This window comes from Panthera uncia, chromosome D1, assembly GCF_023721935.1.
Source record: "Panthera uncia isolate 11264 chromosome D1, Puncia_PCG_1.0, whole genome shotgun sequence".
Taxonomy (NCBI): Eukaryota; Metazoa; Chordata; class Mammalia; order Carnivora; family Felidae; genus Panthera; species Panthera uncia.
The window spans coordinates 101,538,982-101,554,397 of record NC_064808.1 but is presented as its reverse complement, the minus strand read 5'-3'; the positions used below and the strand labels follow the sequence as shown (position 1 = coordinate 101,554,397).

The window sequence follows — 15,416 nt, the reverse complement described above, 5'->3', positions numbered from 1 at the left end:
TATGGCAAAAGTAATACCATGCAGGTTTCTAGGCCCAGGCCTTAAGAAGCTTGCACTTCCTGTCTTGTGGAATACTCCTTCCTGGAGCCCTGAAGTCCAGTCACCTGATGGAAACACCCTATAGAGAGGCCTTCAGACTACAAAGACAGAGAGAGGGGCTCAGCTGAGTCCAGCCTTCTAACCGTCTTTACCAAAGCATCAGGAAAGAGGGTTAAGCCATCTTAAAGCCTAAATACCACCAACTGACCCCAGTCAAGGTCATGAGGAGCTCAAGAATTGCCTAGCTGAGCCCCGTGCTATAAATAGTAAGGTCTAATAAAATGATTGTTAAGCTACTAAGTTTTGGGATAGTTTGATATGCATGAATAGATCACCAGAACAATATTCTATAAATTAAGATTGTAATCTATAAACTTGCGGAACTTTCTTATTGGTTCTAATAGTTTGTCTATTGATTCTGTCGGGGTTGTTTTAGCAGATAATTATATCATTTGCAAATATCTGCCAATATGCCCATTCTCCTGAGTTTTATTTTTTTATTTAAATAATTTCATATTTATTTTGTCCATATTGTTATTTACTTTTTCTGCTTAAAAAAAAAGAAACAAACAAACAACTACCATCACTATGTAACAAAGAGATTGCACTCTTAGTAACAAAGAGATTGCATCCTATGAACTTACTGTTCTATCTTGTCAGGAAGTATGTCTCTCGTTTACTCTTTGACCTACCACTTTCCTGAAACTGTATAGCAGTGAAAAGTTTTGCTAAATCTAATGGATGCTTCGGCTCATATGTTACTTGACTTTTATGTTCTGTATTTGACAATCCGCCTGACTACTCCTTTCTTCCCTTGGTGTCTATGATATCGTGCTAAATGCTTTTTCTCCTATCTTTCTGAGACACCTCTTTGTCTCTTTTATAGTTCATCTTTCTCTGCCTATCCCTTACATTTGTCTTTCCAATGATTCTGTTGTTGACTTTCCCCACAACACTTTTTGGCTAACTCTAGATGATACTATCAACACCCAGACCTTCAGCTCTCACCTATGTGCTTCCATATTCCAAAGCTCTGCTTCTATACCAGATGGTCTCCAGAGCTCTGAATATACATACCCAACTACTTACTGAATATCTCCATTCAAACTCCCAAAGGCCCACAAACTCACCATACCTACAACTGGACTCATAATCTTCTGTCTCAAATTTTTTCCCTCCTAATGTATTCCATATCTGGGTGAATTCAATAGCCCTCTTTTATGTATCTTAACCACTCTTTCTTAGTTTTAATATTATATACTATATAATAAGTTTATCCAGTAGTCAAAACCAGAAACCAAGGAGTATTTTGGTTCCTCCTTTCTTAACCCATTCAAACATAGAGAGCCTTGTAAACTCTACCTCCATGTTATGTTTTGATTATGTCCCCCTTTTTTACCTCTCTGTTGCCTTTTCCATGCTCCAGTTTTCCCTTATTTCTCATCCATTCTGCTGTGAGACCCTTTTGGTTGATAGCTCTAATTTCTATTTCAGTCCCTACATATCAATCTCTATAGTGTTCCCAAAGTGACTCTAAAAAGACAAAGTTGATCACGACACTCGCTTGATTAAAGCCCTTTATTGACTTCTATTTCCCTCAAAATAAATTCCAAAGTCCTTAGCAGAATCCTTTTCTAACTCCCTTGCCTTGTCTCTCACACAGGCCCCCGCCTCATACATCTGATGCCCTAACCAAACCTGAATACCTGGGCACTTCATGCTCTTCACTCTTCCTAGGTGTATTCCCTTTCCTTTTCACCTTGCGAAGTCGTATAAACCAATGATACTATCAACTTGCTAAGTCTTATAAACCACTAAGAATGCAGTTAGACACCCCCTTGGATGGCTGTAACCAAAAAGATAGATGATAGTAAGTGTCGGTAAGAATACGGAGACATTAGAACCCTCATATACTGCTGGTGGGAATGTGAAATAGTGCGGCTGCTTTAGAAAACAGCCAGGTGGTACCTCAAAAGGTTAAACATTGGGGCACCTGGCTGGCTCGCGTTGGTGGAGCAATCTACTCTTGTTCTCAGGGTCATGAGTTTGAGCCCCATGTTGGGTGTAGAGACTACTTTTAAAAAATAAAAAATAAACATGTACCCTGTAGTGAATTGTAGTAATGTACCATAGGAAGTGTGGATCTAATGGTTTAAAAAAAAAAAGGTTTGGGGCTCATGGGTGGCTCAGTCAGTTAAGTGGCTGACTCTAGGTTTTGGCTGAGGTCATGATCTCCATCATGAGAGCCCTGAGTCAGGCCCAGAGTCAGACTTTGTGCTTACAGCATGGAGCCTGCTTAAGATTCTCTCTCTCTCTCTCTCTCTCTCTCTCTGCCCCTCCCCTGCTCAAGCACACATGCACATGGGACTTTCCCCCCACGAAAACAAATAAACTTTTAAAAAAGTTTAAACATAGAGTTATCATATAATCCAGCAATGCCACTCCTAGGTATATACTCAAAAGAAATGAAGACATATATGCACACAAAAAAACCAGTAGTGTTCATAGCAGCAGCATCGATAATAGTCAAAAAGTGGAAGTAACCCAAATGTCCACCAGCTGATGAATGGGTAAATAAACGATGATATCCGTGCAATGAAATATTATTTGGCATTAAAAAGGAATGAAGTACTGATACATGTAATGACATGGAAGAAACTTGAAAACATTACACTAAGGGAAAGAAGCTCGTCACAATGGAATACATATTGTATGATTCCACTTACGTGAAATGTCCTAAATAGACCAATCTATAGAGACAACAAGTAGATTAGTTGTTGCCTAAGGCTGAGGGGTGGGCATTGGAGGATGACGGCTAATGGGGGTAAGGTATCCTCTTGGCTAATGAAATGACCTAAAACTGGTTGTAGTGATGGATGCCCAACTGTGTGAATATATGAAAAGCTATTAAAGTGTACACTTTGAATGGGTTAATAGTGTAGAACAATATCTCAATAAAGCTGTTAAGAAATTTTGATCATGGGTAACCATCTCCAATATTCCTTGCATGTCCAGGAAATATATTCCTTTTAAAGGACCCCATAGCAGACATTTTAAAGAGACATCATAGAATCTTGAAAAGATGTCTTAGAATTGCCCTTTTATTTGCCTGCTGTCCTACTCAATTCTTAATTCCTTTAGAGCAGACATGTCTTATTTTTGTACTTAGCGTATAGTGGGCACTCAAATATTTATTGAATGATTAAGCATGGTCAATTTCCAGAACAAAGATCAGACCCAGTGAAATATTCAAAATAAAACATAAAGTATGAAATAGAATTTTTCTAAACAAGAAAATATGTATTACCTCTAAACCAGTAGTCAAAAACATCCATCTGGTCTTCTAAGTGTTATATCTTACTGAAGTTACATGCATTTATTATACATTATTTCCTAGAATTATTCTATAAAAAAATGATAGTTTAAAAAAAGGTAGGGGTGCCTGGGTGGCTCAGTCAGTTGAATGTTGGACTTTGGCTCAGGTCCTGATCTCACCATACATGGGTTCAAGCCCCATGTCAGGCTCTGTGCTGACAGCTTGGAGCCTGGAGCCTGCTTTGGATTCTGTGTCTCCCTCTCTCTCTGCTCCTCTCCCACTCATGCTCTGTCTGCCTGTCTCTCTCTCTCTCTCAAAAATAAACATTAAAAATTTTTTAATAAATAAATAAATAAAGGTAAAGCACTTAGTACAGTGCCAACCACATAGTAAGTGCTCAATAAATATTAGTTAATATTAAATAAATAAATAAATAAATGCTAGTTAGAATTGCCTCAACAGACCTGTAGCATAATTCAAATATGAATGAAACAGAATTATGGATGAGCTAGCTTGTAAAACTGAGGGAAAAATCCTTAAATATACTGGACTAGAAAAGTCCTACACTAATGACAATGAACAGCCATAGTAAAAGAGGGAATCTGGAAAAGAGGAACAATAAAGAACTAGTCTCACTTGAGTCCAGTTAAATTGCACCAAAAAAGTGACCCTACACATTTTGAACAAATTTGTCAAAAACATAAATATCAAGATCTAGTATGCAAAATATGATTTATTTAACACCAAGTCATTAAGATTATGTTTGCTTGAGAAATCTGGTAATCCACTAAAATGATTAAAGTTGACACATGGTTTCCAGGACGTTCTCAGATTTTTACACTATTTAATTCAGCCTCTATCAGTTAAGATTTTTTTGCGTACCGGTAACATAAAAGCATTGTCAAAATAAATTAAACAAAAATAAGGCATAAGACATTCTGAAGTAAGGAAGGTCTAGAGCTGGCCAATTTAGCAATGCAGTGACCCATCAAGAACCTGGAGTCCTGCCACCTTCTTGCTCAGCCATCCTCAGCATATCATGGATGGTCCCTCATGGTTTCAAGATGCTTACAGCAATCTGAGTGCCACATCATCATGCTCCAATACCCGAAAGAAGAAGAAAAAAATATCTCTCCTTCCCACTTTTCTCCCTTTCTCTCTTTTGGTGAGTCTTTTTAAAAACTCAAAACCTCTTCCAGAAGCACCTCCAGCAAACTGCCCTCCTGTCTCATTAGCCATAATTGGGTCATGGCCTTTTCAAGACTAATCTTGACAGAGGGAAGGGAATCTCCATGATTGGTTTGGGCTAATCAAGATAGACCACCTGGGGCACCTCGGTGGCTCAGATGGTTAAGCGTCCAACTCGTGATTTGGGCCCAGGTCATGACCCCACATCATGAGCATGGGGCTTCACACTGGTTTGGAGCCTGCTTAAGATTCTCTCCCTCTCTTCCTCTGCCAGTCCCCCACTCATACTGTCTCTCAAAAAAGGAAAAAGATAAGATCACTTGTGGCTGGAACCAGCTGGAACCAAGCTGGAGCTTGGGTTCACTTTCCTGAAGCACATGGCGAGGAAGTATATGGTGGATACCTAAACCAACTGGGGAGCTGTTGGCAAGACTGAAGGTGATATATAGGTTGGTCAGACCCCCAAGAGTATCTGCAACACAGCCACAAAAATTAGCTGGCTAGACCATGGCATTTCTGACTATTAGGAAGTTGTTTTTCAGGAGGTAACATTTTGAACCTGTATAGATGTGCAATTTATATCGTCCTAGCTCCACACCCCTGCATCATGAAAAATGTCGGCAACTGTTTTGTGTAGAATATTTTAAAAGTGTGGCCAACCTCCAATCTGTAGGCATTGTGGAGGCAGGAATCTCACTTCACCTCATGGTCAGTCGTTGTGGGAGGTCAGAAATTAGGTAGATGCTGCTACAGTAAAACAGGAGTTGTCTGCAAACATTTATCCCAGATAACCCACACCAGGGCTATTTTTCATTAATTGAGTCAGAAGTTTTGTCTGGAACCACAAGTGGAATGGGGGTGTTTTTGTAGAGTAAACTGTCTTTGTTTAAGCTAAATAATAGAATCACTTACTGATCAATGATTAATTGTAATTCTAAAACTTAATTTTTTATGGTGGGTGGCGGTCATTGAATTGGTTCTCAAAGGAAAATTTATTGCTAAATAATTTAGGGATTACGACTGAAAGGCTTGTTTGGTGATAGTCGCCCAAGTAAGTCCTGGTTATTGCTCTTGTGAATCAGCTGAAGGCAGCAGGAAAATGTCACTATTGGGGGCACTACCTCCTGCCTGGCAACATGATGAATTGCAGACTCACTAAGGCCTTTCATGCATTGTTATCCAGAGTTTGTTCAGATTTATTGTTGGAAATGAGGGCTGAAATCAAGGAAGGAGACAGAGGAACTGATATTCCTTGAACTCTGCCAAGGGTTTTACCTGTTTTCTCCTTAATTTACTCCTCACAACAGTCTACAAATCAGTGCCACATGTTACAAATGTAATACCTAAGGGCTAGAAAGGTTAAGTGACTTGTGAAATTTACACTCTTAGTAAGTAATGGAGACAGTCATTCTGACTATAATATCCCCAGAAGCCCCTAAATCATAATGCGGTGACTAAATGGATCTGCTGTATTTCCACATTAATTTTTTAAAACACAGAATATTCAAACACAAGACAGTTATCTGTTGCTGAATAGTATTTTATTAGCTTAATAATTTGGGCCTGCCCTTAGCATTAATAAGCTTCAGCACTAATCACAAGATTTTCATTCATTGGTGGGGACACTTTCTTGTTTTAAAAAATGCAGTCAGAGAAAGGGCATCTACTTCTTGGGGGCTGCGGTAACAGCAGGCTTCTCTTCACGAGTGATGGGAATGGTACGCTCAGGGCCAGAGGCCTGCTTCCTTGGTCCATTCACAGTGAGGACCCCATCAGATGACAGGGATGAAGTAATGGCGAGAGGGTCCACATCAGCTGGGATCCGGTATTTCCTGTGGAACTCCCGGGAGATGAAACCATGTTCATCCTAATCCAAGAGAGGAAATGAGGGAATGAGGAAAAAGAGAGGTAAGAACAGGAAATAGCACCAATTGCTGAGGACTCAGACATCCTTCTTCCCCTTAGGTGTGACCATATGCCTTTGCAACAAGAGAGGAAAACTTAACAGCTGTTCTGGCTGGGGCTGAGATAAAGTTGCCTAGGTGGTCACTCCTACCAAGGAGAGTCTGAGAAGTCAAAGGGCAAAACCTTGAAGGCTCTCCAAATTGAGGCATGGATATTTTTATGGGTATTTCCCAAAGGTTTAGATCAATGTTTGTTGGGCCTACAGGATCTAGAATATCATCCATATCATTGAAGATCTGAGTCCCTAAGGAAGCCCAAAAATTGTCCTGACTCTTCAGGAATGTCCCAGAATGTTCCAGACCAATAGGACTGCTGCTAAAAACAACAACAAGAGCAACAAAACTTCATCCAGGGAGACTATGACCCAAAGTTAAATCCCATAAGCAAAACTGAAACAGCCTGAGGACCTCAAACCTTACTGTCTGATGCACAAGTATCGGAGTTATCAACAATTGGTCAGCAGCTGCCACATTTAAAAACCCTCCCAGAAATTAATGAGAATCTGTTCCATATTCTAGGATTCTGCTAAACACTAGCTGATTCTAATCTTTATACCAGCATGTAGGCAGACAGGCTCTCAATTAAGTGATTTCCACACGGGCTGCAGGGTTTTAGCTGCTGAGTGTAGCTCTGAAACTTAGGCAAAGCAAGTTGTTGAGCATTTAGATGGGCTAAAGATGAGAGGATTCAGGAGCATATGAAAACAACATCCCAAAGTCAAGGGTCTTCAGGGTACCTGCAATTCATATAGTGACGTAAAGCAACCACATGTCCAACAAATGCTATTCCTAAATCAGTGGTCCTCAACTTTGAATGTACACTAGAATTACCTAGGGAGCTTCCCCCCACCTTGCCCCTTTAAAAAATGTTGATGTCTGGTGCCCACCCCTAAAAATTTTGGTCTGTAATATGCCTAAGCACTGGAACTTTTTCATTCCCCTAGTGATTCTAAGGCGGCCAAAAACTACGGGCTTAAATGGGAAGTAAACATCCCATCTATCCCACCTAAGGCAATCAAATCAGAATGAACAACAAAGATCACTTCTCTGGCCCAAACAGCAACAGCAGGTCTGTCCCTGTCCCAGACCTTTCTGGCTTAAGACTGGAGGTTGCCAGACTCAGAGGCTGATGGCAGCGTCTGGCATATAGTTTTCACTGAATGAATGAGAAGAGAAAGCAAGCTATGCACCTGGCGCTCTTCATGTTTGCCGTGCACCTCAATCACGTCTCCCAACACCTTGACCTTCAGTTCCTCTGGAGAGAAGTGCTTCACATCCAGGTTGACAGAGAATCTATCCTTCTCCAGACGCATCTAGAAATAGCAAGGGGGAGAAAAGATGGTAGGAATGTGGATTACACTAGTACGGTCTCATCATTCTGCAGACTTTATCCTCCTTTTTTTTTTTTTTTTGACTAAAAAAAATCCCATTTTGAATAAACATGGCTCTCTGGTTCAGGGGAGTCACCACAGTGGTACCCAAGGCATAGCACATGGGCATCAGATCCTAACTTTATTTACAGGGACAGGAAAGAAGACAGGCCACCCAGGCCAATCAAAAGGATGGGTCTGGGCAAGGTTTCTGCTGCCTCTCTGACCCTGATGCCCGGCCTTGTCATTTGTCCATGAGACAAAGGCCCCTTCTTCTTGCTCAGACCTCTGCCAAGTTTCCCACCCACTCAATCTGGAATGTTCTCCTAGCCCTGATTGTCCTTCCAAAGCCCTTGCTCACTCAGCTCCTGTTTACTCATACTTGAATATTTTTAAACCAGTGTATTATCTGTGGCAGCTCTGTTAATCTTATCTGTTCACCCCATTCTCCCACCTTCTTAGGACAAGAGAGGAGGGGCCCCAAGAATTGGCCTATATTCTTTTCTCCTTAGGTATGGGCCCAGGTCAGTGCCCTGTCACAGCCCTGAGAAACCTGGGAAATCATAGACAAAGGAATTGAAAGGAAGAAAATAGTGGTTGCTGTCTCCAGCCCCATGCAGTGGAGATGAAACCCTCAGCATGAGGCAGGACTGTTTTCCTGATCTGAAGCTTGAAGTAATAAAATTTATCAGGAGTATGAGGGATTAGAAGAGGTAAGCAAAGGAGTCTGAAGGCAGATCTTTCCCTGGATCTTTATGAATCAAACCAGAAAGGGGCATCCTACTTAGAAGTTAGGGGATAGAGGGTGATTTTCACAGCACATGGAAAAAATGTAGTAAAGTAGGATACAGAAGAGCACCCGATACAAACAGACAACTGGGTGAAAGAACCAGTAACCCAGTCTTTCTTCCCTGGTGGACACACAAGTGCCTAAGACACTTAGATGTAGCCAGATGTAGGCAAGGAGAAAAAGGAGAGCAGGTGGATAGGTTTCCAGGAGGTTCCAGGAAGAACTCTCCTGTCCTGGCAGAGGGAAACTTACCTCTGAGAGCCCAGTGTCAATCCAGCTGGGTGCCCGCAGGAATGAGGGTGGCCGGAGGTAGAAGGGGCTCAGGGAAGTAGAAGTTGGGAAGAGATCAGACTCCAACAGGTGCTCCCCGAAGAACTGGTCAAAGAGGCGGCTGGGGGAGTGGAAAGGAAAGAAGGGCCGGCGGATCCAGGGGTGGTGGATGGCGATGTCCATGGTGGCTAGGTGAGTGGAGGGGGTCAGCTGGCTGGTCAGCTCCTTCAGCCGCAGCAACAGCCAGCCCCTTATATACGCAGTCTTGTGAAGCTTCTGGAATGGTGATGTCAGGAGTTTTATTATCCCAGCTCACCGCCCGTTCATGGAGACTTGTGATCGGGGATTTGGCAGTGTGACACATACCCAGTACTCACTGAGCTAAGAAAAGAGAAATACAAACACGTCTGAGCTGGCCAGTGACTTGTGCTGGTCTTGTTTCACTAGCTTTCCGTCCACGCCCAATGGCGCCCCCCCCCCTTCTCTGGAGTTGGGTTGAAGTCAGGAATCCTAAGCAGGAGGGTGCTGTGCCCCTCCTCCTCCTCTGCAGCCTAGCATGCCAGGGGAATTGGGCCAGCGACTATCTTGGGCCTGGGCAGGAACTGGAATCTTCCTAGGCTGGGCCCCAGGGACATTAACTCTTTGTGGGTCCCTAGAGGAGAGCAGTGATCACCAACAAGTCAGTGCCAGGCATCTGTGTGGTGCCCGGGGTCTACCCGGGTTCAGGAAAGGACTCTGACATTGATCTGGGCAGGGGGACCCTTCCCTCCACCCCAAAGAAAAGGTGGAAAAGTTTCTTGCATCTCTCACCTTCCATAGCACACAGAACATTTAAACCAGGGGAGCTTTATGAAGAAGGGTGCAAGGTGCCTGGGAAGGAGGAGGAGAGGAGGCAATGTGGAAAATGTACAAACTGAGGGTTTCAGCGAGGCCTCTCCAGGGCCTCCCACACCAGCCTCCCCATCCCCAGCTGGCTGCCCAGCCAGAACCCCCAGCTGTCCCTTCGGGCAGCCTGTGACAGCTGAAGGGTGTGAGGCGGGGGGGGAGAGCACGGGGGTCCAGGCGGGGCTGGTCGCACACTTGTCACTGGCGCTCAGGGCCCCGGTTCCCCGCCCCTCCCCCGCCCCAGGCTCGGCACTATTTTGGGTGGTGTAGACCCCGCCCCCACCCCCGACCGAGCCCCGGCTCTCCAGGCAGCTGGAGGGGTCGCTGCACCTCGGACCAGGGCCGCCGACGCCTCTGCAGCCATGTCAGGCCGCTCGGTGCCACATGCCCACCCGGCCACCACCGAGTACGAATTCGCCAACCCCAGCCGTCTGGGCGAGCAGCGCTTCGGAGAAGGTATGGCACAGACGCCACCCCCCTTGCTTCCCACCCCCACCTCCTGAAATTCTGGGCTGACCTCCCAATGGTACTGGCCTCCACCCCACTGCAGGCTTAACTGAACTCCTGGGGCGAGCCATCTCCCACCCCAAACTCCCCCTCCGTGCCCAGCGAAGCAGGGCTCGGTCCCCTTCCTACTGACCTCGGGGCAGACGCGGTGCCCGCAAGGCTCCCATGCCTGTCCCTGACCCCCTCGCTGTGCCTTCTGGTTCCCCTTCTGTCCACCCAGCCCCCTTTTGGTTTGCCCCCCTCCATCCCCCAGTCTCCTTCCCCATCTCAGTCCCCTCTTTCCAGTTGCTAATTCCCACCCCCACCCCCACCCCCGCCTCATTTTCCTACTTCTCCTGACTCCTCTCCTGCTCTCCCTGGTCCTCATCTCCTGATCTCCCCATTTCACCCTTGTTCCCACCCCATTCTCCCTCATCCTGCCTCTTGCCTTCTTTCTCTGCCCCTCAGGCCTCCTGCCAGAAGAGATCCTGACCCCCACCCTCTACCACGGCTACTATGTGCGGCCCCGGGCCACCGCAGCTGGGGAGGGCAGCAGGGCAGGGGCCTCGGAGCTCAGGCTCAGTGAGGGTAAATTTCAGGCATTTCTGGATGTGAGCCACTTCACCCCAGATGAGGTGACTGTAAGGACTGTGGACAACCTGCTGGAGGTGTCTGCCAGGCACCCCCAGCGCCTGGACCGCCACGGCTTCGTGTCCCGAGAGTTCTGCCGCACCTATGTCCTGCCTGCTGACGTGGACCCCTGGCGGGTCCGCGCAGCTCTCTCCCACGATGGCATCCTTAACCTGGAGGCACCTCGGGGTGGCCGACATTTGGACACGGAGGTCAACGAGGTCTACATCTCCCTGCTCCCTGCGCCTCCAGATCCAGAGGAAGAGGAGGAGGCAGGCAGAGTGGAGCCCTGAGTGCCCTGGAGCCAGCACCCAGTGAGCCCCTTTCCACCTCCCGCCGTGATAGGAGCAGCTGCCCACCGCCCCAGAGGTAGCAGCATCCTTGGGGGAAGGGAAAAGTGCATGGCCCACAATGTATGGTTTGGTCCCTTGAGACATGTCAAAGTGTTTGTTTAGTCCTGGGTGGAGCTGAATAAACCCCAATCCCAGGGCCTTGTCTGTGCTTCTCCCTATTCTGTGGCCTGGACGATGGGATGGGCAGGGAGGGAGGAGGTCACAGCCAGCTAGACAAAAAGCTCCTCAGTTAGATGTACCCAACGTCACAGCACCCTGAGCTCACACTTGGATGCTGAGATCATACCCGGAAGCTGACACTGGCTCCAGATCAAATTCCTAGCCATAATTTTCTCACAATGCAACAAAAGAGAGAGTGATCCTGGGAGGGAAAAGGGATATGCCATCCAAACAGCCCAGAGGGCACTGTCTGAGCTAGTGATTAGAGACACAAAAACAAGGGTCTCCAGCCTGTCTGGCCTGTGTTGGGTAGGGGTTGGGGAAATTGTTTGAGGCTGGGGAGCGTTGCCTAAAGCCCTGTTTTCCTGTAGTAAGGTCTGTCTGCTGAAAATGGTGTCTAATTCTGAGCGATGGAGTATGCCTATGCAGGGCACAGACACAGGAGCCTCTGCCACTCTCACCAAACCACAAAGTCTCTCCAACCTCCGCACAGGGGACACCTTTTGTTTCTAGTCTTGGAACATCCTAAAGAGAGGAATCACTGCATCACCCACCCAATCCGAGTCTAAATACAGGGGGTCTAGGATTACTTGTGTGGTGGTGATGGCCAGAGAACCTTCCTTTGGACGCAGAGTCTTAATACGAGGGATATGCTATGTTCAGGAAAGCGTGCGTGCCTGACTTCTCAATTCCTCCTTGTAGTTCATTGCATGTGTGTGATTTGAGGAGTGTCCAGACGAGCTCTCCTGCCCCCCAAAATATATGTTTTACCAGATTGTGGTGGACACCTCAAATTCTTCCATTTAAGTGGTTGATTCTGAACTTTTTTAGGTTACAGACCCAGGTGAAAAATCTAGCAAAAGCAATAGATCCTGTTATCAGAAAAAATATACGTGCTCTCACATTTGCCCTACAATTTGAATAGGTTCACACAGCTCTTGAGATCCACTCATGTACCCCTTCGTAGGCATCTGTGAATTCCCAAGATAAGAACCCTCACTCAAAGAATTCAATTCTTGGTTAAAAGATTACCATCTATTAAAAATGAAAGCATGCATCAGAGAAAAAACTATTGATATATTCTTTTGTTCATCCATTCATTCAACGAGTATTTATCAATCCCTGGTAATATACTATGGAGGATGTACATTACAAACATAAAATTTAAAAACTATGCTCTTTTAATTTTTTTTTCAACGTTTTTTATTTATTTTTGGGACAGAGAGAGACAGAGCATGAACGGGGGAGGGGCAGAGAGAGAGGGAGACACAGAATCAGAAACAGGCTCCAGGCTCCGAGCCATCAGCCCAGAGCCTGACGCGGGGCTCGAACTCACGGACCGCGAGATCGTGACCTGGCTGAAGTCGGACGCTTAACCGACTGCGCCACCCAGGCGCCCCAAAACTATGCTCTTTTATTGTCTACTCTGGGGAAACTTACATCTAGTTGTGAAGAAAAGGAGATTAGAAAGGATTCTAATTGGACTTCAGCCAAAATGACTTTACAATGATCTATTCTGTAATTGTTATTTTTACGGGAGCTTTATTTAAAAGAAAGGCTTCCTGGGACACCTGGGTGGCTCAGTTGGTTGAGCATCCAACTTCGGCTCAGGTCATGATACCAAAGTTCATGAGTTCAAGCACTGCGTTGGGCTCTGTGCTGACAGCTCGGAGGCTGGAGATTGCTTTGGATTCTGTGTCTCCCTCTCTCTCTGCCCCTCCCCGACTCATGCTCTGTTTCTCTCTGTCTCAAAAATAAATAAACATTTAAAAAAATTATCAAAAAAATAAAATAAAAGAGAGGGTTCCTTAGCTAGAAAAAAAATTGAAATCTCTGATTCAGTCCAAATCCCCACACCATTCAAACTCTTTTATGACCATTAGTCAACTTCTTCCCGGACATTAAAAAAAATTTTTTTTTATTCATTTTTGAGACAGAGCATGAGCAGGGCAGGGGCAGAGAGAAAGGGGGGCGGGGCAGAGGATCCTAAGCTGGCTCTGCACTGACAGCAGAGAGTCCAATGTGGGACTTGAACTCATGTACTGAGAGATTGTGAACTGAGCCGAAGTCGGTCACTTAACCAACTAACTGAGTCACCCAGGCACCCCTCTCTGGGCATTTTAAGTGATGGGGAACTTTGTAAGTTCTTTCTCACAGTTCTTCATCAGAACTCTTTGGACATAATTCTAATAAATTCTTCCTTCTATTGGTCCAGAATCTTCATTTCAGTAACTTCTGCTTATTGGTGTGGTTGTGTCCAGAAAATCAATGTAATCCTTCTTTCACTTGGAAGCCCCTTTCAGATATTTTAAAATAACTATCCCGTCCTCTTAAAGTTTCTCTCTCCCAAGTAAACATGCCTAATTCTTTTAACTATATCTTACAAAACTTTTTTAGAAAGTTTATTTTTTTTAAAATGTTTGTTTGTTTGTTTATTTAAACCATCTCTACACCTAACATGGGGCTCAAACTCACAACCCCGAGATCAAGAGTCACGTGCTCCTCTGACTGAGGCGGCCAGGTACCCCTAGAACTTTCCAAACTATTTATCACCTAGACAACTTTCTCTAGAACACATTGCCTTTTGACAGTGTAACTTGGAATTCAACATGTGGATTAAAATTATTATTCTAGTCATGGACTGACTGATACAGACTTCAGTGGAATAATCAATTCCCTTGTTTATCACTGTAGACTTCTATTAATACTGCTTAAGGTAGATCAGGTTTTCTGGGTACCACAATACACTGTTGGTTCCTTTGCAGTTTCTGGTTATAAAATCTCTTTGATGTTTTCCTTAAAATTTTTCCTTTAAATTAGAGAGAGTGGCTGAAAAGGGACCAGGTTGTTGGAGGGCTTTGAGTGCCAGGCTAAGACGTTCAGACATCAGGATGAAAAGAATACTGTTGGTGCTGGCGCATAGAAGGGCTTGCTAGGAAGAAGCATAGCCATGAAGTAAAATGCTAGTGCAATGATCCAGCACAAGATGATAAAGTGAGATGCTTTGCCATCTGACAATTAGCTGAGAAGAAGTGATAACAATAGGTAGGACTTACTGAAAGCTTCCCATGTGCCAGGCTGTGGACTAGAACTTTGTATACATTATCTCACGTAATCTTCACCCAATCCTCTAAAACTATCACTCTCATTATGCTCCTTTCTCACAAGGAAACAGGATGGGGAGGAAGGAAATGCCCAGTGTACTCTCTGTGGAGTGCAGGGTTGAGTGGTGGGTCCTGAACATCCACAAGGGGCATACAAATAACAGGGCATCTGGGCAGTGTGGGGGTGGGAGCTCTGAAGACAAGCCTTATGGGTTTCGCAAATTCTCCCAGAGCCCACATTTTCTATGGAGGAATTTGCTCGACTGTACCCTGCTCTCTGGTGAGTGCAGAATGCTTCTAACTTTGGGTCATTGGAGGGAGAGTCTGAGTTGAGTTGGAAGCAGAGATTCTGTAGTTCTGTACTGAACATGAGGAAGTGAGTGGTCAAGATGTGCTGAGAGGCCATTCCAGTCATAGAACCATGTGATTTCTGACCAGAAAGGGGATTAGGTAATGAGTTTAGTCCTCCTCTCTTTCACCATCGTGGAAAAAAGTGATCTGCTCACATCAATTCCAAAAGCAAGGGAGGATATGAAAGGAACCCATTTCCCTAAATTAAAATTTCCTAGAGACTCCAGTATTCAAACCCAGATTCTGGACAGGGATAATAAGAAATTGATACTGATTACCTTGAAAGTGAAACTCCACTAAACCTGAGTAGTGCCGGGAAACACAAGGTAAGACCCTTGACTCCATTGTAGAGAACGTATTTCAATGACAGTGTGATGTAGTAGAGAAACATTTACTAAGGAAACCCAGAGCCCTTTGCCATCTCAGGTTTCTTTTCACTGAAGCTTGACGCTCAAAGTTATGGCTTCTTCAAAGCAGCTCCAAATCCCGAAGGTGAGATAGCTCTCACCTG

General features: G+C 44.9%; 2 protein-coding genes across 2 annotated transcripts; one reads left to right on the top strand and one right to left on the bottom strand.

Annotated features, from left to right (window-relative positions):
• Positions 1-6,068: 6,068 nt before the first annotated feature.
• On the bottom strand, positions 6,069-9,292 carry CRYAB (crystallin alpha B). Its single transcript, XM_049613333.1, has 3 exons — positions 8,920-9,292; positions 7,698-7,820; positions 6,069-6,410 (listed from the first exon to the last, which is right to left on the bottom strand). Exons 1-3 carry the CDS (start codon positions 9,118-9,120, stop codon positions 6,207-6,209), a joined length of 528 nt encoding a protein of 175 aa, XP_049469290.1. The 5' UTR covers positions 9,121-9,292; the 3' UTR covers positions 6,069-6,206.
• An 821-nt stretch (positions 9,293-10,113) lies between these two features.
• Positions 10,114-11,450, top strand: HSPB2 (heat shock protein family B (small) member 2). Its single transcript, XM_049613319.1, has 2 exons — positions 10,114-10,278; positions 10,777-11,450. Exons 1-2 carry the CDS (start codon positions 10,185-10,187, stop codon positions 11,229-11,231), a joined length of 549 nt encoding a protein of 182 aa, XP_049469276.1. The 5' UTR covers positions 10,114-10,184; the 3' UTR covers positions 11,232-11,450.
• The last annotated feature ends 3,966 nt before the right edge of the window (positions 11,451-15,416 follow it).

Coding starts and splice junctions, on each gene's coding strand:
- CRYAB (XM_049613333.1), bottom strand. CDS start 9,120: ATGGACATCGCCATCCACCACCCCTGGATCCGCCGGCCCTTCTTTCCT. Junction 7,821..8,919: donor TTGACACTGGGCTCTCAGAG/GTAAGTTTCCCT, acceptor TGCTATTTCTAG/ATGCGTCTGGAGAAGGATAG. Junction 6,411..7,697: donor GCAAACATGAAGAGCGCCAG/GTGCATAGCTTG, acceptor CTCTTGGATTAG/GATGAACATGGTTTCATCTC.
- HSPB2 (XM_049613319.1), top strand. CDS start 10,185: ATGTCAGGCCGCTCGGTGCCACATGCCCACCCGGCCACCACCGAGTAC. Junction 10,279..10,776: donor CGAGCAGCGCTTCGGAGAAG/GTATGGCACAGA, acceptor TCTGCCCCTCAG/GCCTCCTGCCAGAAGAGATC.